Source organism: Amblyomma mixtum, chromosome 6 (assembly GCF_055824585.1).
Source record: "Amblyomma mixtum isolate Tamu chromosome 6, ASM5582458v1, whole genome shotgun sequence".
Taxonomy (NCBI): domain Eukaryota; kingdom Metazoa; phylum Arthropoda; class Arachnida; order Ixodida; family Ixodidae; genus Amblyomma; species Amblyomma mixtum.
The window spans coordinates 100257606-100279416 of NC_143017.1; the positions used below are offsets into that span (position 1 = coordinate 100257606).

At 46.1% G+C, this 21811-nt stretch overlaps 1 protein-coding gene across 1 annotated transcript in view; it reads left to right on the forward strand.

Annotated features, from left to right (window-relative positions):
• Positions 1 to 20529, forward strand: part of LOC149339852 (venom metalloproteinase antarease-like TtrivMP_A) — a 46136-nt gene extending 25607 nt beyond the window's left edge. The window contains exons 7-14 of the mRNA XM_089551008.1: positions 237 to 314; positions 2277 to 2413; positions 8077 to 8132; positions 11144 to 11252; positions 14029 to 14196; positions 15719 to 15860; positions 20104 to 20223; positions 20440 to 20529. Coding sequence (XP_089407134.1) covers positions 237 to 314; positions 2277 to 2413; positions 8077 to 8132; positions 11144 to 11252; positions 14029 to 14196; positions 15719 to 15860; positions 20104 to 20223; positions 20440 to 20529 — 900 coding nt within the window. The remainder of the gene's footprint in view (positions 1 to 236; positions 315 to 2276; positions 2414 to 8076; positions 8133 to 11143; positions 11253 to 14028; positions 14197 to 15718; positions 15861 to 20103; positions 20224 to 20439) is intronic.
• The last annotated feature ends 1282 nt before the right edge of the window (positions 20530 to 21811 follow it).

Genomic DNA, 21811 nt, shown 5'->3' on the forward strand with positions numbered 1-21811 from the left:
TAGAGGTAAAATTCGAAACTGGGAAACAATTTGTTTAGGTAAAAATTTATTACCAGTCGACGTTTCGGACACAGCCTGTCCTATCTCGTGCTGAGAAAGGACAGGCCCTGTCCGAAACGTCCACTCGCAGTGAATATTTAACTAAATGAAGGGCTTCCCAATTTCGCATATATATAAAGACAGAGAGAGAGTTAGAGCAAAGGAGAATTAACTGGAAACATTTCTTTCGATTTTAGGTGAACCTAAAGCTTCAAACATTCCAAGACAATATTCTGCGGCTTCAGGTTGTCGTCACCGGGATCATTATATATTCAGTAAGTGCAGTCCACGCTACGCGACGTGCTCCAGAGCACATGAAGTAGACGAGCGGCGTTTTCAATTGTTCCTGCAAGTCGTGCGTTATACGTAACTTCGAGCGGCCTTGTCCTATTTCACAGTTTAATAAAGTTGATAGGGCCTTCCTATTTGGCTGTGTTGCAGCATTTTAGACAGTTGGTGTCAGCGACAACAGCATATCGCATTAATCAGAAGCAGCAGAGCCCGGAGGACGGTATTTTTTTGTTATTTTCACGAAATGGACTCTATGCAGTCGCGGCACCACGACCTAGTTTAAGAGGGATTGGTATTCATTATTACAGCGCAAAGACGGCACAGAACAAGAAGGGGACACAACAGCGTGACAGTCAGCGCTGTTGTGTCCCCTTCTTGTTCTGTGCCGTCTTTGCGCTGTAATAATGAATGTAGGTAACCAACTCGCCCAAAATGTTGTATTAGGGATTGGTAATCGAAACGACCCCATTTGCTGCTTTGAGGCAGTGGTTCGCCACTACGCTCAGACGTTGTTCTGAGAGGTTTAGCGAAAAAATATAACTTTTAAGAGCTAGGTTACAGGAACGTGTGCACGCTGACGAGATGAAAGAAGCTGTTAGAACCACTGTGCGAGTTTTCTGGTGCCAATAATACATACAGAGCTTGGCAGCAAGAAGTTTGCACGCAGTGTAGCGAAACGCTTGGAGGACGAGGAGAGCGCAGTTATTATTAGCTATCAAGCATCTGTTTCTAATGAAAGGGCGGGCGTGCACCTAAATACGAGGCGCTATTTGTTAACAACACTAAGAACAACGGCAGGCGGCGTGCGTGTGTGTTGATTCGCCATCCACGGACTAGAGGCAAGATCAGATAATGATTTACTCGAGCTACATTTCGTTAGAGCGAAACAAAACTGCGCGAAGAAGACGGGACAAAAGAAAGGCACGAATACACACACACAAAGCGCAGACTTCCAACTGACTTTATTTTGTAAAAGCAGGGTGCTTATAAAGGCAATCACAGCAAACTGTGACTTTCTTTCTTTCTTTCTTTCCTTTCTTGCCTTTCTTTTGTCCCGTCTTCTTCGCGCAGTTTTGTTTCGCTCTAACCATGAACCGACTAGCCCAACATCATGTCTTACATTTCGTTATACTTATTTTTGCACTTCATTATTGCGGCATGCCTTCGCCGTCAGTGGAAATATGCGGGCATGCGAGCCATGGTAAGAACCTAAAGGAATCTTAGGGAAAAGTCATATCACAGTAGTGCATTCTCTGGTTAGGGCAAGGCGCAGCTGCGCCGAGAAAGTAGTACTTGGGGAACGCGGGGCTTTTCATTTGTACATCACGATTAGAAATATATATCGGTATTCAAATAGCCCGCGATGGTTAAAATTTATACTGACGACAAAACGCAAAATGAGGCCTGCTTTAGCAGTTGAAACTTAGGTTACGGCTAAATGGTTTCTATGTTGTTTTCCTCGAAAGCCGTGTGAGAGCCGCCGAATCTTGCTTACGTAGCGCTAAGTGCTAAAACTAGCGCTTCTAATTCTGTCATTCATCTGTCGTACAAGCCTCCGACGCCGATGTAGCTAATTTTAAATTTTCTCCCTTCACCGCTTCGCTTTTATTCTAGCTGTTTTCCCATGTATTACAGTAACTCGCGACGTGTTTATCGCGTAATTGCAAAACGGGCGCGATCTTATACCTAGGCTCCGCCCAGAAGCGGTCGTCATAGCGCTGCCATATTAGACAAACTGATGCGTTACCTCTAGGCCCTGGAAATTCCTTATCCAGATATTCCTTATCCAGATTATCCAGAAATCCTTATCCAGAGTTGATATATAATAGCCCTTTAGCTTTTATTTAACGCTAAAAACTGAGAACTGGAAGAGTAACTGTGTAGCGTAAAGCTTAGAAAAAAACACTGCGACAGAACGTGAGCAAAGTCGTTTTTGATTTTTGCAGGAACAAACAGAAACGTTCATCGAAAGATGGCAACACAACCAATCCTTTATGTTGGACAGCACGCTGTACAATTTCAACTTGTATGCATACAAAGAAGATATGTTCAAAAGTGATGATATTGTCGTGTTTCTAACTGGGTGAGAATACTTCGGTCTTTGATTATTCGCAGTTTGTCTTGAGCGAAGACACTAGAGGAGAGGAAGCATGCTAGCCCAGATACTGTATTTGTTCACACAAGGTCACGAACATTGATAACAAGCCACTTTGGAACTAAGCCTTATGAGAGGGAACATCACCGATGTCGGGAATGCGCATACGAATTTGCACACAAGTACATAAGTTTCCGAATATTTATTGTTGCTTTACTTCTTACTGCTGCGGTACAAAAAATATTTTCAGGGTACAAGCGTACTTACATGATACAAGAATCCCTTCAGTCAGCTCAGGCTTGAAGATTATAAAGTGGTTGACAAACTTTATTACGTATGCGACACACTGCATATACACGGTGTTTCACCTAATACTTCTACGTAATTATTAAAAATAGAATTCTTGAGGTAGAAGAGCGTTTTTTTTTTGCATAGCGTTTCAGTGGTGTAGTACATAAGAAACAAGAAGTGCTGACTAGCAGGGTGGTTAAAAAACATTCAACAGTTAATTTTTTAACTATTACCATTAGGCTTCTTAATTATTGAGAGTTGCGTAGCGCACCGTAATTAATATCCACATCAGTTTTTAGAATATTGAGAACGCGTCTGGGGGAAGAAGATGAAGTGCAGCCTAGATCGGATGTATTTCTTGTGCTCTCTGTCAATTTTGACCACTTGGCCAGCGATTTCCTGTAAAGCGATCGCCGCAGCTTTGTTGCGTGCGGTGGTTAGCCGCCACTGATCGCGGGCTCGCCTTACCCATAGTCGGCGACCTTCGCCGAGGTCAGGTGTGGCCCCGCCGCTCCCGCAGCTGCAGCGGTCTAGAGATACGATGAAACGCTCCTATCCTGCAGGCTCTAAATCTTCTATCAAACGTGCTGCCGAAATGACATGACAATCTAAAACATTCTTGCAAGGAACCGCTCAGAATAGAGGCCGCCTGTCGTCTCAACCTGGCGTATCGCCGCTATACAAGATGGTTGTTAAGCAACGGGAATGCTTCGATGTGTCAACCTTGTCACACCGTCTCCTTCAGCCGACCTTCGACAAGTGCCCGAGAACGCAATGATTTCAAGTCTTCGCAATTCACCTCCACACCAACACCGTGACCGTTTGGGTGCGCTCGCTAATCATTGTCGACCGCCTCCACCAACTGAAGACTTTGCCTGCCTCTGCTTTGACCATCGTGACTGTTCAAGCTCACCCGGAATCTGGTTCAGATCTTCGGCGTTAAATTGTGTCCGGTGTCAGGTTGTTCCACACATAAGGTGGTGGAAGCTCTCTACATGGGCAAGGGACGTGCTTGTCTTGTCACTCTGCAGGGGCCTTATCTGCTCCGACTAGCATTACATTATATGGGGGCATTTTGCAGCGCCGTCTCTACAAACCTGGAGTCGTTCATTGTTATCGCTGCTTCCGGCCAGGACATTTGAGAGCGTCTTTCCCGCATCCCGCCGACACCTCAAATCGGTTTCTGATTCCGAGCAGCACCACATTGTCCTTTGTCGTAAGGGCGATCACGACATTACTTGCAAAGACTGCCCAGTGAAGCGCTGCGCCACAGAGGAACGGCGTAAACGATCTAAGCCTGCTCTTCGTAATCCAATGCAGGAGTCGTCAAATGGTGTGTTGCCTACATCGAACCGCTTTGCACGCTTGTCGTTTAGCGAAGATGACACCACCTCACAACATGATGTTGATGAAGAACTTAGCGCCACCCAAACGTACAGTAAAGCATTGAAGCGGAGCAAAGCACGTTCTGCGAAACAACCACAAGCATCAGCTCTTGATGGGGTTCCTTCAGATGACATTGCTGAATTGGATGAACGGCTTGAACTTCTTACACTGGCCAGCGATGGCAGGACTGGTACGCGTCTTTTGGCTCATCGTCAACGACAACGTCAATATGGCGCACCTTCCGTCTCATGGAAATCGGCAAGCGTTCAAAAGCGGCTTTCTCGCTAGCGATAGCAGGACTGGTACGCGTCTTTTGGCTCATCGTCAACGACTACATCGATATGGCGCACCTTCCGTCTCATGGAAATCGGCAAGCCTCCAAAAGCGGCTTTCTCGCCAGCGATGGCAGGACTGGTACCCGTCTTTTGGCTCATCGTCAACGACTACATCGATATGGCGCACCTTCCGTCTCATGGAAATCGGCAAGCGTCCAAAAGCGGCTTTCTCGCCAGCGATGGCAGGACTGGTACGCGTCTTTTGGCTCATCGTCAACGACTACATCGATATGGCGCACCTTCTGTCTCATGGAAATCGGCAAGCCTCCAAAAGCGGCTTTCTCGCCAGCGATGGCAGGACTGGTACGCGTCTTTTGGCTCATCGTCAACGACTACATCGATATGGCACACCTTCCGTCTTATGGAAATCGGCAAGCGTTCAAAAGCGGCTTTCTCGCCAGCGATGGCAGGACTGGTACGCGTCTTTTGGCTCATCGTCAACGACAACGTCAATATGGCGCACCTTCCGTCTCATGGAAATCGGCAAGCGTTCAAAAGCGGCTTTCTCGCTAGCGATAGCAGGACTGGTACGCGTCTTTTGGCTCATCGTCAACGACTACATCGATATGGCGCACCTTCCGTCTCATGGAAATCGGCAAGCCTCCAAAAGCGGCTTTCTCGCCAGCGATGGCAGGACTGGTACCCGTCTTTTGGCTCATCGTCAACGACTACATCGATATGGCGCACCTTCCGTCTCATGGAAATCGGCAAGCGTCCAAAAGCGGCTTTCTCGCCAGCGATGGCAGGACTGGTACGCGTCTTTTGGCTCATCGTCAACGACTACATCGATATGGCGCACCTTCTGTCTCATGGAAATCGGCAAGCCTCCAAAAGCGGCTTTCTCGCCAGCGATGGCAGGACTGGTACGCGTCTTTTGGCTCATCGTCAACGACTACATCGATATGGCGCACCTTCCGTCTTATGGAAATCGGCAAGCGTTCAAAAGCGGCTTTCTCGCCAGCGATGGCAGGACTGGTACGCGTCTTTTGGCTCATCGGCAACGACTACATCGATATGGCGCACCTTCCGTCTCATGGAAATCGGCAAGCGTCCAAAAGCGGCTTTCTCGCCAGCGATGACAGGACTGGTACGCGTCTTTTGGCTCATCGTCAATGACAACATCGATATGGCGCACCTTCCGTCTCATGGAAATCGGCAAGCGTTCAAAAGCGGCTTTCTCGCCAGCGATGGCAGGGCTGGGACGCGTTTTTTGGCTCATCGTCAACGACTACATCGATATGGCGCACCTTCCGTCTCATGGAAATCGGCAAGCGTTCAAAAGCGGCTTTCTCGCCAGCGATGGCAGGACTGGTACGCGTCTTTTGGCTCATCGTCAACGACAACATCGATGTGGCGCACCTTCCGTCTCATGGAAATCGGCAAGCGTTCAAAAGCGGCTTTCTCGCCAGCGATGGCAGGACTGGTACGCGTCTTTTGGCTCATCGTCAACGACAACATGGATATGGCACACCTTCCGTCTCATGCAAATCGGCAAGCGTTCAAAAAACCCCACAAGTTCAGCATGTCTTCCTTCGGGACAGAAGCCAAGTGAGTTCGCTTCAGAGGTCGTTAAGACTTTATTTCTAGCTTTGGACCAACCACAAGTGCCGTTCATCTATCCGAATACTCTTCCTTCAGAAGAGGGCTCGACTCTAAGGAAAGAGGACCTTGAAGGTATGCAGAAGCAGTTCACCATGGCCGAGTTTCTTGCAATCAAACTGAACTGCGTAAAGCTCCTGGGCCGGATGGACTTACGTATTAGGTTTTCAAAAATATCGAATGCCCGGCATTGGAGTGGTTACTTGAGGTCCTGAACACAATTTGGACGTCCGCGGATATCCCAACACCACAGAAGCATGCTAAGATGATGCCCATCCCTAAGCCCGGGCGAGATCCTGGCATGTTAAAACATTTACGTCATCACAATGTAAGCTACTAGAAGTGATGACAGCTACACGGCTGTCATGGTGGCTTGAACGTTATCACTGGTACCACTCAGCTCAGAATGGCTTTCGTCCTCACTTGGGTACTGAGAATGGGTTCGACCACCTGTCAATCATGGTGCTGATCGGAGGTAGATCTCGCAAAATGCGCACGGTTATAACCATGGACGCTCACGAGGCGTATGACAACGTCAGCGATTCAGCGATATTGGCCATTCTATGTTGGCTTCATCTCCCTTCTCGTGTGCGCAATTTTGTGGCTTCGTTCTTGGAAGACCGTTCCATTGCCGTACACATCAGCAAGGAACGTGTTGGTCACATGACCATAAAGAGGGGTGTACCTCAAAGATCCATTCGCCCCAGTATTATTTAACAATGTTTATGCCAGCTTGCCCTTGTCTTCGAGAGGCACGCAACGACACCTCGGCATTCAGGGCTACCACCCAGCCGACCACCAGATACTCGAATCTCAAACCACGGGCCTCAATACCATTCCTTGTTGGCATTCATAGCGACACCGGCTTGCTGTTGTAGCCATTACCGTCTTATGCCGTAGGGCATATTTGCGCGATAAAAAATTTAAAAAAGAAAATGCGGTTACTCTGGGTACCGCGGCCCAAAAAATTTTGGCTACATCCCTGAATACATGTGCTTTCGAGAAGCTTGCAGGCAAAGCAACCTCTCCAGTGTACGTAGCTCGTCAAAATAGCCAATTGTTGGGCCACAGTGCCGAGGGTAACTGTGTTTTCGAAATACTAAAAACTGAAATGCACATTGCTTCTGTGGGACTCTCAATAAATAAGGAGACTGGCAGTAACAGCTGAAAATTCGACTTCTATATGTTATTCCTATATGTTATATGTTATGTAAGCACTAGTTTGTGTCTCTTACCTTTTTTTCTGATGCGCGGCACCGCTGAGAACACTATGCCGAAAAAACCGCCCTTCCAAGTAAAAAAGCGTTTTTTTTTTTAAATTGTGTAAAGTCTTGGGTGAAACGCCTTGCATAAAAAGGGCACGCCCTGTTATTTCTACTTGCTTATTCAGCCTTTTGCACTAGGCCTTTGCTGCGACCTAGACTAGGCTATCGGCAGGAGGACACAGTCCGTAATACAAGCAACCCTGGGCTTTCAAGATACAATAACACTAAAAAAAGAATGTAATTGTCAAGACCGGCGTAGTGCGCATCTGCTAGACTTCACCATCACTCGGCTGCCACCTTTCAAACGATAACAGAATGAAAAGATTTCCCTTTTGAGCTGCGAACGATTATGATATGCTCCGATGCTCCAAGAGCCGGGCAGCTGCGACTGCCTGAAAACGTGTCGAAATATAACTGAATACTTTTTGTGTTCGCGTGCACACACTCTGCGAATGTTGCTGTGCAACGCTCATAGTTAAGTGTGCTGTCTGATAAAACATACGGTAAGGCACTTTACAGTATCTGAGGCGTGTGTTACCTAATCAGACTAGAACGCTGACAAACAAGTCCCTGAGACGAGCACCAAACACCATTTTATGCACAATTGGTGAGCCCAGGTGTTAGTACTAAGCCAACTGTCGGTCTACTCGGTGGGTATTTCTGCATGTCGAGAAAAACGCTCGAACATTATTTCGAGCGCGTTTGATAAATATGCGTTTTTTTCCCGAAAATATGCAGCCTCGACAGCCATTTTTGTCTTTTTTTTTTGTTTCAGCCTCGACTTGGCAGGACGTTACTTCAATTCAACACGTGTCAATGAAGATATTGTTGGTAAGCTGAAATAAGAGCGGCCCATGCTACTCGAACCGGCACTGATTATGTATACACTGGGAGCAAAAAATTGCGAGGAACTTTAGCGGCTAAAGTGGTGAAAGGCGAAAGCCTGAGTGCTGCATTCTGCTACGCGATTGTTCACTTCACATTCTGTTGGTGCATTAATTAACTGCAAATTAATGACGCTTTAGCTTCGCCTTTAGAAGTGGAACGCGACAGCCTGTTGTAGCGCTGCCAGGCGGTCCACGGAACGCCACCACCCGTTAGGCGCAATGCGTTGCCCTTTGAATGCAACGCTTTTTGAGGAAAGGTTCTACGCCTTGCTCGTCGGTAAATTGGTTTTTGAGGAAAGCAAATGTATCAGTGTGTCATATCTCGGTGGTCACCTAAACCTCGCCGTAACGGGAAGGGAGGAAGATGGGAGTGAACGAAGACACCGTATTCACTAGACGCGCCTTTGTTCATTCCAAGCCATCGAGCTAGCATGGCGCAGTGGTAGCGTGCTCGTCTCGCACTCCGGAGACCGGGGTTCGATTCCCGAGCTCGGCTAATTTCCTACTCAGTTTTAATTATTTATCTGGTCTGACTAGGAAGGTTAATTAGGCTAATTGGTTAAGTAAGTCCCACTAACTTGGAGAATCACTATACAATCCCTTTAATTGGTTGCATGGTTAGTAGCCAAAGTACAATTGGTCCCGTTTGAAATTCGCTCACTGTGACGTCACGACCAATTCGACGAATTGAAAAGCGTGACATTTTCTGTCGACAACTTCTGCTTACAACGATGAGGCATTAAAGGCTTCCGCCTTAATACTTTGGGATATATTTACCAGCCGCTTCTTATGTCTTAATAATCGAGCCGTCAGTTAATGAGAGCGGAAACCGCAGGGTGCAGGGAAGAAACCCTTTGTTGTGGTGGATAGGGATGAATTTTACGCCGAACAAAAAAGAAGCTAAGAAGGAAACCTTGCCATTCCATTTCAGACAATAGCTGTTAAATAAAGGGACATCAAATTTTGCAAAGATTATCAATATTTTTATATGTGCAATAAAATGCGAAACTCATATTTCGGGCAATAATGATGCTCAACGTAAGCCTACAAGATGGTTGTTCAGGCGCTGTACATAATCGACAACAAGGCTTGTTGCAAGGTGTACTGGCACGTTTGACAAAACTAGTTTTTCTTATTTTTTTTTACATTATTAGAAGGCGCAAAGAATTTACCATTGCTCTGGAACAGGCTCCGTAAATTAATTTCGCATACACACGCATCATAGCATGGGCCCCTTTACGTCCGCAGTAGAACTTTCGAGCAAAAATCTTGCATACTATTTACTAAACATCGTCTCCGTTGTTGGGGGCTGCGTTGGGCGCCAAGAGGGCCAGCGCTCGGGCCACCATTTTACCCAGGCTTAACTGGCAGTCTTGTAACACGGACAATGGCACTGTACTGCTCGCGGCATTCACCGGCATACTAGTCATGTGACAGTGCATCCTTCTGCGCTGTAGTGAGGATGGATCGAATCTTTAAAATATAGATATTTTATTGATTTCACAGTCTCGTTCTAGGCGCACTCAGGTGAACGTCATCTTGAACCACGGCGAATCTGAGGTTGAAAATGAAGCCGAACCTATCCGAAACGTTCCCAAATATTCTACCCGAACAGCGCCCAGCAAAAAGAAAAAAAAAGTCTACTGCCTACGTAGCTCCGAGTGTGTTTCGAACGAGTACAGGCGAAAACAGAGAAGCTCCATTTCCAAATGCCTTAGATCACTACTTACCATCCCCGTAGCCTCCCGTGCATGCTGTCCTAACTGGTAGCCCCTCTAACCACATGTAAAACGTCGTATTCGTCACCGTTAATTCATTCTGTGATTTAAAATGTATGGTCACAGTAGCCCTCCCGCCAAAGCCACGCAATTAAGCCAGAGGTTCGCTCGTGTCGCCAACGGCAGCTTTGTGCAGCCGCATACGAACACAGCCTCATGCTTGGCTAGTGGCAAAAACGGGTAAATCTGTGTGACACATCAAGGAGCGAGGGACGCAGTACAACTGAAGCGGCTGTACATAACGCATTAAAGGCGTCGAAGGCGAAGAAGCTGGTGGCCTCGAAAGCAGCCAGGAGAGAGAGGGCACTGCCCAGCCCGAAGAACAGAATAAAGCAATGTCAGCGAAAATTGGTTTTGGAGGAATACAAATGACGCAGTGACTGTCTCACAAGCCTGGGTGGACACCCGAACCGCGCCGTAGGGGAAGGGGTAAAGGAGGAAGGGAAAGAAGAAAGAAAGAGGTTCCGTAATGAAGGTCTTCGGAACAATTTCGATCACCTGGTGATTTCTAACCCACCTGCCGCGGCGGCTCTGTGGTTAGCGCGTTTGGCTACTGATCCGGAGTACCTGGGTTTGATCCCGACTGCAGTGGCCGCGTTTCGATGGAGGCGAAACACAAAAGGCGCCTTTGCACTGTGCGATGTTAGTACGTGTGAAAGATCCCCGGGTCATCGAAATTATTCCGGAGCCCTCCACTACGGCACCTCTTTCTTCCTTTCTTCTCTCAATCCATCCTTTATCCCTTACCTTACGGCGTGGTTCAAGTGTCCGCCAATATGCGAGACAGACACTGCGGCATTTCCTTTCCCCCCAAAACCAACCAACCAACCAACCAAGCAACCAACCAACCGACCGACCGACCGACCGACCGACCGACCGACCGACCGACCGACCGACCGACCGACCGACCAACCGACCGACCGACCGACCGACCGACCGACCAACCAACCAACCAACCAACCAACCATTTTTAACCCAAGGTGGTCGAAATTATTTCAGAGACCTGCATCGCGTTCGCGATGACTCAGTTTAATTTAAATTGGATGTCGGAAACAAAATTTAAATGGCTTCAAGAAGCCGGTTGGTGCATCCTGTACAGAGAAGATAAAGTAATTGATATTTTTGAAAATCAGCTGCAAAGAAACAACGCCTTTTTCTTGACTTTTGCGATTCCCAGGGCTAGCGTCAATCAGAGGGGCCTGCGGATTTCACAAGACCGCTCTCGTAGAAGACATCCCTCGAACGTTCAGCAGCGTGCATACAACTGCGCACGAGATCGGACACCTGTGAGTTTCTCCTACTTCGGCATCTTTTAGGAGCCCAAAAAAGGTTCTGAGCAGCTTCACAAGCATATGTCAAGCAGCAGCTAGATGCAGTACAAGGTTTTATATTCGGTGAGAAAATTATCACTTAGTTGCTGCCGTACTTAATGAAACTCAAAGGTTTCTCTAAAAAAAAAAAATTGGAGGCTTATCAAGGTTAAGCCCAGTGGATGCGAAGCATGTCCTTAGCGTTTGGAGGCATCTTGACCGCATACACGCCCGGCGCAAAGACGCTGGCGCGGTTGCGGGCACAGAGACTGACGCGACGGCGGGCGCGCGCCGCTTCATCCCTGGTGTGACGTCACATATCACGTGATGCAGCGATGGTGGCGCCGCCGCCGCGTCGCGCGCGACGGCACCATGGAGTTTTTTTTTCCTCCATGGACGGCACGAACCGAAGCGTGGAGGCCTCCGCCGGGCGACGTCCGACGGCGCGATATGAGGCGCCATCTGCAGCCGGTGTGACGTCATCACGTGACGTCACATCATGTGATCTCACTTCAAGGTCAATGGTGGCCACCGCCGGGCGTCGCGCGAAGGCCTGAAACCTACGTTAATATGCTTCGCATAATAGCCCAAGCCAACGGACTTAATATGAGGCGCCTGTGTTGGAAAATTGGAAACTGTAATCTCAGCAGCTTACGCGCGCTTTGAAGCTCTGTGAAGCTGATCAAGAATGGGAAAAATATTCAGGCTAAGTGAATAGCGTCAACCGATGTTTAAATGTTGGCTAGCCTTGAAATGCGCGAAATTATCGCGTCATGCAGGAAGACTGCACAAGCAGTGCACGATCGTCATTCCCTTCTTTTCTGGTGCATTTTGTTCTGTGTTCTGCCTATTCATATTACAAGGCATGGGTTTTTTGCCTGTTCTTAAAGGTGCGGTAAAAGGAATCTGAACTCGTCTTTTTGCCGCGGGAATTCAATCTACACGTTCCGAGCATTCTTAGAAACTGTGATTTATTACCCTGTGTGGCCGATTTCCCTAATTAAATCGGATTAACATCCGGCTCCCGCCTTTTTTTTTAATTCTCCCCGTACGGTGGGCGGAGTCGACCAACGCGTGGAGTGCCTTTCAGCCAGCTTCGTGGAGGCTTGCCGCTCTGCCATCGGCGGAGTAATACTTAGTAATCCGTAGAAACAAATAGTCCGCGCATATTTTTATTTCTGCAGGCTTATTTTGCGGCTATATTATCTGCGAATGAAACTATTTATTCACGGAAACCTAAAAAACAAAATAAAGCGAAAGCAAAGCCTCCATGTTGACTTGCGTCCATGTTGCCGCCGAAATCTTACTTTCTGCCAGGTGTCAGCTCCTGCAACACGTAAACAATCAGACTGCCTGGAGGCGGGATAGATGCTGGACATACGCATCATTTTGTCGTGCAGCTTGTATAGTATTAGAGCACATGCGAAGTGATATAGATTGTGGCTGTTTTTTAATTTGTCGTTTTCTTTTTTTCATTGACTAATGCTTTGCTATATTTTTTTTCATGCGTGTTAGAGCTTGCTTAAAGCTGTCTGGCGAGGCTGTGCCTAGCCAGTGTGATGCCATCTTACTCAATGGACAAGCGACAGTCTGCAATTTTAATTGGGCAGATGGCTATACATAAAGATCAACCGCAGTCGCACTACTAATTGTTAGCTATACATAGTGGAAAAAACGTAGCGTGTCAAAAATGCGACAATATATTCTGTAGCTTTGTCGTAACGACAAATATTTCTTTCGTTTTGTCATATTTTTCTCATACTTTTCTGTAGGCTCTAGTACTGTAGTAATTTTCCCTAGTAAATGCACAAAATTACGTTGTTACTACTAAAATTTTTGTTGCTACTACAAGTGTTTGGTCAGAAACATTACAGAAAATCTTTTGTGACAGCAGACACTATTCTGTTGTGATCTTTTACTGTGTACTTAAACTGCGCGTTCGAGGAACAAGCGAGAGACGCAGAGCGAATAGTGCGACGCGACTTTTGTTTCGCTAAAATCTGCTTCGGAACCCTGGAAGATCATTTTTACAGTTTTTAGAGGACACCGCCCTTATGAAAGTGTGGTAGAAACGTTGTCATTCAAATCAGTGACTCAGGCGGAGCAATTGCCGACGAGCCCCTTTAATGCAAATCCAACCTGTACATTCACACTGCAACCGGCGCCGCCAGGAAACTTACGCACTCTGCAAGTCAATGCGCGAACTTTTGCACGTACTATTTGGAGGCCTTTAGGACTCCAAATAGTACGTACAGTGGTGAGCAGCCTTGTCTAGAGCGCTCGGGCGGTGCACTTCCTTGCAAACAAATCCAGATTTTGTGGCAGCCTCTAGGGTCCAGCTGCAACGCTTGCACGAAAGTAGCGCCAGATAGCCTCGTAAACAAAGCAGGCACGAAAACTTTGCCCTGTAACGAGGGGCTGCTCTCTAATTTCGGTTTTTCGGTTTTTGTTACCAAGTGCGCACTGCTCAAGCGCTCTAGACAAGGCTGCTCACCACTGTACGTAGTACGTACGTACGTACGTACGTAGTACGTAAAAAATGCCGCTAATGGTCAAGAAGACCATATGCTTTTGTAACGATTAGCACTGATAAACAAAACTGCTAATATTCTCCTCTGATGCCTCCGGAATATCAACAATACAAATTTTGCTTATAAATTTTGGGGGATTTAATTTTTCAGTGAGCACCATTTGCTTGGGAAGGCGCTTTCTTGGCATCTTAATTTTCGCATCGCCGCCTTTTTCGCTGTAGCCTAGGTGCGCACCACGACGGCTCAGTACGCGACCCAAATTCACCCAGCCGAGTTGATCCAGCCGAGTGCCCGGCCAGCAAAAAAAATATTATGACGCCTGTCTTGGGCGTACATAAACGGCACGATTTCTCCTACTGCAGCACCGTTGAAGCAGCCGAGTTCATTCTGTAAGTGCTTCCCGGGTAAGGAAAGCCCGAAGGAACAGCTGTGCTTTTCTGCTGATCTCTCGTACGCTCGAACTCCCCCTGAACTAAATTGAGAGGTTATTCTGCTCTTATTTAGGTGTTCCCAATTAATGAAGAAAAAAAATTGGTTTGGCATAAAGGCTGTAGAATTATGCGCGCTAGCTAGTTTTTTCACACCTTCTATGACAATAACGCCTACGTTTCTTGGTATATTTTATGAGGCCGCTTTGATAAAAGCCGGCGAATTATTTCTCAGTTGACAAGGGGTCAATTCATAATTTTGGGTATCATGAGAAATACCGTAGCATTTGGTATGAATACGGGCTGGAATAATCTCTTAATCTACTGGCAGCTTCGTAATTAACTAGGAAAAGGAGCCGCAAAGACAACACATATGACGAGAACAAGCTTCTCGTTGCACATAACGAGAAGCTTGACCTTACCTTGGTCAATAACGCAGCAACAGCTTACATTTATGGCAACGTACTTTAGTGATTGTCTCGTAACGGTTCAAACTCTAACAACTGAAAGGAACTCGTAGCGACTCAAATATCAGGTTATATGAAGAATGGGCCCTCAATACTTGAACGCTCTCTGGACAATTAGTACCATCATTCATTATTTTCTTGCTCTTCTCTGCCATCCAACTAGTACAAAAAGTAAAATGTGATTTTTTTTACTGAGGGCTGGATAGCTCAAGTTAATTAGTTTATTTCTTATTTATAGAGATTAGGTCATTACATAATATGTGATGGAGATTTCAAGTATATATACGCTTTTATTGGCTGATAACTGGCTGCATAACATCCTCAATAGCCACTGAAAAAACAAATACAGAAAAAATTCGTATTCCACTACAAACCTTGGTTGACGCTGTGAGTACGTGAAGAGGTAGCGTACGTAAGGAAGCGCAGGTACACTTATATTGCCTCGCAACACCCCCTGTAAACAGGCGGTGAATAGCATAGGCGAGATCATGTCTCTCTGCCTGACACTTTTCCTTACTGGAATTTTATTGCTGACTTTAGGAAAGACTATGATGGCAGTGCTGTCTTTATAGGTATATTGGAGTATTTTCACGTAAGACTCCTTTACACCCTGATTCCGCAATGCTTGCATGACAGCTCAGGTTTCCACTGAGTCAAATGCTTTCCCGTAATCAATGAAGCCTATGTATAGGGGTTGGTTATATTCTTCGCATTTCTCTATCTCCCTATTAATAGTCCGAATATGGTCTCTTGTCGAGTATCTCTCGCGAAAGACTGCCTGACAATTTGGCACATTGAAGTCTAAGGTTGTCCTGACACTATTTCCGCTTACCTTAGTAAATACCTAGCAGGCAATGCACAGTAAGCTGATCGGTCTGTAATTTTTCAAATTCTTGACATCTCCTTTTTAATGAATTAAGATAATGTTAGCGTTCTTCCAAGGCTTCTAGTACACTAGAGTTTGGAGAGTAGTAGTGCTATAATATTTTCGCGCCCTGGTGTTTCTTTTATTTTAGGAGCACAGCAGGACAGTGCCTTACCAACACTGCTGAAGTACCGACTGTAAAATTGACATTCGCAGCCGTTAATGACACCCGGACTTCTCTGAGCGAGTTCTGTAAACGCCACTATGACCACACTGCAGATGTATACTCTACAGTAAGTAAAGAAGGCTTTACTTTGTTGAAGCGGATTGTTATGAAACAAAACAAAAATTTGATTACGGAGCTACCTGTTTTTTTTTCTTTTTAGGTTCTTATCTCAATGATTTTTATTGTTTTCGGGCCTTATTTACCTATATGCTTTGTCTTGGAGCACTACATGGTGCCCAAATTAAAAACTGCCGTTTTTGGTCAGAGTTGACGCAAAGATCAATCCCACGTTAGTTCTCGCAGACGAAAAATAAGAAAAAAAACTTGTTTGCATGCAGCTATGTGATACACAGGATACCATGAATTTTTTCCTCTTCCGAACAAAAACAAGGAGGAGGAGGAGGAGGTAGAAGAGGAAAGGCAAGGAGGTTAACCGGAAGAACAATAGGTTTGCCACCCTACACGGGGGGAAGGGAGTGAGGGGATAAAAAAGTGAAAGACAAAAGAAAGTAGCAGAAAATTGAAGCAACTATGAAAAGTCAGCGTTCGTTGAAGTCACAACCTGTCGTGCAGGCCAGAAGTCCGCAAGAAGCGGAGCAGTGCCATGGAGGCCTTCACCACCGACGATCGCCGCGGCCAGTGGCCGAGGCATACGAACAAAAACAAGATGGTCGAAAGATCACTATGAGCTTAAGATTTTATTTTATACATCACACTCAGCGTAGAGGCCGAGATTGTAGAAGCGTAGAGTAATGTAGCCTGCAGAGTGTCAGGTTGTGTAGCTTCTAGGTGTGCTTTCATCATAATCTATTTTTGTTTCTACTAAACATAGGTTGCTTCCTAAACAAATACCTTGGTTCAGCGTGGAGAGCGGCTGGGTACAGGTCCCACTCATCCCGTCCGAACTAAGCTCGGCTTGGTGGTTAAGACAAGTGGCTGCCGGTTTGAAAACAGCGTAGCATTGTGCATTCAAACTTTAAGCCTGTTGTCCCGACCCCAGGTGTGGACAACGAAGAGGACAGAGTGATTTGATTGTGCATTGAAGATGAGGAGGACAAATTGTGTTGTAGTTCTGTGCGTCACTTTGCCAATGTTGTACGACCCTTCGGCTGTCTCCCTTAGCACATAAAACGAATTCCCTCTTGTTAACATACATATTCTCGTTACATTATTTTCGCTGTGAGTGATAATATTGATAGCATAAGAGGCTGTACAATATTTGTCCTCCTTGATATGCTCTCGATAAGCGCGCAGAATGATCGACCGGGAGCAAATTGTAGTTTTGAAAAACCAAAGGGTGAAAATAAGCGCAAGTAGGCGTACAGAAAATGGGCCCACGGACGAAGACGAATCTAGAAGCAAGCAATATATTCCCACCCCTGCCTTTTCATTGCATTAGGAGGCGTCAGTTGCTATCGTTACGCGAATATGTAGTCTTTGTAAATGGTCTTTTAGAAATCCATTTAAAACGCAGGGAGGTAAATGCTTAACATTTTTGGAGAAAATGTCATCATAGACAATTTTCATGGGAGACCCACTGTTTTGTGTCAGAAGGATGTTAGACAGGAATGCATTTAATGGTTCGAGCAAATTTTGTACCAGTACTGCCTGCGGGGTATGAAATCCAGGCCAGTGGACTCCAAAAAAGGAGGTCTGCTGGCAACAAGAAATGAACAAGTGGCGGTGGAAACTTGATTCATATAATCTTATTCATGTATATATTGCAACAAAGAGAGAGAGAGAGAAAAAATTTTAATGGATAGAATTGTTGGGTGGACCCTCATCCCATGAGCCCGTTGGCTTTTGCCACCGCTATTGCCTGGCTCATCAGCGAAGCTGGTGTGAGGTGGACAGGTCCGCCGACCAGTCTTCAGTTTAGCTATTGATTCTTGGTATAGCTGGGTTTTTATGGCATGCCCATACAATATGGTATAAGTCAGCCGCTTTACCGCAGAAGGCGGAATGCGGATCGTACGAACTCAGGGACGTATAGCTGAATTTGGCAGGTTTTATATGAAGTATTCGATTTAAATATCTTCAAAATGACCCCCACTTCTTTTTCAAATTTTTGTGCTGTTCGGCGTATATTTTCCTCGTTAATCTTTATTGTTGGAGTAAATTCTTATAGCTTAATAGTGGTCCAGAATAATTATGTTCCTGCGAAAATTGGGGGACCGGGGGTGATAGCTCGCGGGCAGCAGCGTGAGCGCACTCCAGCGCTGTACGTTGCAAGTCATCGTCTTAGTCAGCTTCTATCTGCGGCGAAAACAGATTAGATCAGCTTGACCTCGATCAGAGCTCGACCTCAGTCTAATACTGTACCGGAGACGTACCGACGACCCAGCAAAGTAAAACCTTAAGACAACTAGGCTAAACACATGCTTTCACACGTCTGCTCGGTTAAACTACATTAGAACACCATCACTTTTTAAGGCGAAAGCCTTCAATGGCTCATGCTCGCGGTGTCCGTCCGTGCGCTGAAATCAGGACAACTGTGGCCTCTCCTCTGCGCAGCGGCGCAACCTCCTCCCCTCGTTAGCACCCGGCGCGCCGGTGGGGTGCGCAGCTGTGCATAGAAACCGTGACGTCACACAGTAGCGGTAGAACGAGCGCGCTCGTCGGCGGTGGCAGCTACACTGCCGCTCCGTCGCCAGACGTCTCCTTGCAGTCGAGTGAGTTGAGTGAGTGAGACGCATGGCCCCAAACGGCCCAGTGATTCCGCGCCAAGTGGTTTGGGGAAGCGGCAGTGGGTTGACCACAAGGCTTTCGCCAAGCGCACTTTAGAATTTCCAAAGTGTCTTCGGTAATCTTTTTTGAACGATGCAGCCAGTTCGAATTTAGTTCTGCATTGTCGATAACCAAAACTAAACTGAGCCCTGTTGTTTCATCAGACGTCTACCATTTCCAAATATAAGGATTCGATAGTAAGGGAGGCAGTCGCAGCCTGTCACATAGATATGTGCGGTTCCGAATGCGTGAGTAAATCTTCATTGCCGCTGGACAGCCATGGAATGCTTTCTTTACGTGTACATTTTAATAATTCTTACGCATGCAATAATGAGGAGGCTGTGACGTCCACGCTTTTTTTTATCGTGTTTTGTTTTTGGTGGGAAAGTTAAAATCACACGTGCGCGTAATACTGCGATTACGTGAATTTAATACGAGATTTTTACCGAAAAATAAAGTGAAAAGTGACGTCTAGAATTATATTTTATTATTTGCATGAAAATCGAATATTACGCGGAGAAAAAATCACACTGAGCCGCACTTATTTGCATATTGGTTGATGCATCGCGCAGGTGAGCCACCAAATTCGGAAAACGAAAAGTAAAAAGAAAAACAAAGAACCCCGCACTGGGTGCCCGACGGAAGCTCCGAGGCATCAGTGCCGATCAAAAAAAATGTGTGCAGCGGTCGAGTAGTCAGAAACTCTTCGCCAGAGACAGCGCACTTGCGTACCATGCATAGGTTCGATGCATCTCCAGGAAATGGGATAGAATCGCGTGATTGGAATACACTGTAACGGTCCTCGTTTCTTTCTCTGAAAGTTCGACAGATTTCCTCAACGTTCGCAGCTCCACCGATGCCAATGACAGTAATCCGCTTCGGGTGCATGGAAAGCTTGTCGTTGCTATTGCACGCCTCTGTCGCAAATCTGCTGGGTGTCCCTATCTTGCGCACTTTCAGGCGACACCGAACTTCGGTGAATCGCCGCTGAAAGTCAGTGCTTGTGATGCCTCTTCGTTTGTTCATTATTCACAACAGCGCACGAAACAACTTTTCAGACATAAAGACCAATTGGCTAGAGAAATAATGGAAGCCTATCACATGCATAATTCTGGAAACACTTGTGTCAGTCGGCCTTCTGTAGCGGTGTCACAAAATGAACTCGATTTCCTCAAGGGTGCCCATCTCGATTTTTAGCGCGATTAAGGACGCGTCCAGTGTTATCTTCCTCTGGCCAGAGTTTGTTCTGTTTTTGTTGTTGAACACGTGCTTTTTGGCTCACGCCTCGTATGACGGTTCCGTTTATGTTTGTTTGTTTTTTCGAAGATGTATATATACTCTTCCTTTTCCGTAATAAATTTCAGTTGAATTCAGCGCTTGTGTTGTCGATTCTCCCCCCTTTTGTCCGTGTTTCGTGCGCTGTTGTGAATAATGAACAAGTACCAACTCGCCCAACTTTCTTCATTCCTGTTCGTTTGTGCTTCGTGTTATTCGCGTTGTTTTTTACGATGAATATCGTGCAATATCGGGCGCCGCTTGAAGCGTTCCAGCCTAAAATATTATCCAATCATATTTTTCGACAGCCTGGAAAATATGGACCAGACAACTGCTTCATTACTTGCGAAATACATGGGCCACAGAGAAAATTAGTTATAGAGGATGCACCAGACGGCACGCCTTGTAGCAGAGCGCACAAGCGTATGGTAAGCGACGTAGCATATGTTCACTCTCTGGTACACTCTAAACAGAAATGTGTAAGGAGAGAGTAGGCGATGCTCTAGCGCAGTCCGTTTTAAAAAGGGAGTGCTCTATAGAACAGCTTACTCCGTTTTCACTCCCATATAGGCGTACTCTTGTTTAGAGTGTACATACGGAAGTGTTTGTTCAACGTTGCGTTTAGAATCCTATCCGTTTTGCAGATATGCTTGAACGGTGAGTGCACGCGCACGAAGTGGAAACCTGTAATGACTTTCAATTACAGTGTCATAAAACCGGTTCCGGAGATCTAATAAAAATTAGAGATCAACATATTCGCCAACGTAAGTATGCAAGTAACACACACGATCAGTTGATATATTGATTTATACATTATCTAGCACAAGGATTTTGGTACACAGTAAAGAGGCACTTATGTAGTGGCTTTCCAGGAAATAACTGTGCGATGTAATACAGACCTGTGCTGTTAAGTCCAAAGCATTGACTTCTGCTGTTTTATGCGGTTTGAGGTAACAGGCTGCGTTGAACTAACATGCGATAATAATTATCTACAGAAGCATGCTCCATTTCAGAGGGTGACCATCGGTTTTTATTCGCAGTATTTCTGTTCTAATTTCAAAGATTCTATATACAGGCGTGCGCAATGGCACGCGTAGTGAAAACATTCTGTGACGCCGGTTTCAAGCTCTGCATGACATTTTGAGATACCCCCCTTTATGTGAATGTATAAATCGAAGGAAAAAATCACCTGCGCAAGGTCGAGTTTTTCACTGATGATATTTTAAGCTATACCGGCAAGTTCAGTCTGTGTAATGCCGCAATCTCTTAAATGTATGGAAATGTTTCCAAACTTGTTTTTGCAATGCGCCGCGCGAGAATACACTGCTAACAAGCAGAGTAAAAGGCGGCAATAACGAAAACTTGTTTGTATTATATCTCCCACTGCAGAACCCAAAAAAACTTGTTTTTCAGATCTCGGCGTATTGATGAACGTTCGTTTCATACTGAGCACGGAGTGGAACGATAAATATATGAAAATGGTAACGTCTCGAAGTTGCGCTTACTTCATCTCAATTATGAATAAATCATATTCACGACTTTATTGTGCGTTGTGTGCAGCTCGGCGGCTCTTGTGGGCTGTTGAGACCAAAATAAGGAGTGTGCAGTATGGAAAGCGCCCCAGACGAATGCAGCACGACGCAAAAGACGCTTTCTCGAACCGACAAACATGAAAGTATCACTATATAGTGCTGCAACCAAGGCTTCGAAAGGAGGCGATTAAGAGGTAAGAGTGCGAGTTAAACAATAAGATGGCAGTGTGGGCTTGTTGGGAGCACATGACGCACAAAACAGTGCAACAGCACACAGGGACAAGCAAGAACACACACGAGTCTAACGACAACGAAAGAACATGGAAGAGCATGGTTGGAAATATGTGGTTGCGCACCTAGCTTCAGCTGCACCGAAGATGACATCAAGCCGTCAGATCCTCTCGCGTCTTTTGTAGCGATAGCTACATTACTCTAGGTTTTCACCTCTTCGTCGTCGCCGCACTTTGAGCCGTGGCCGCACTGT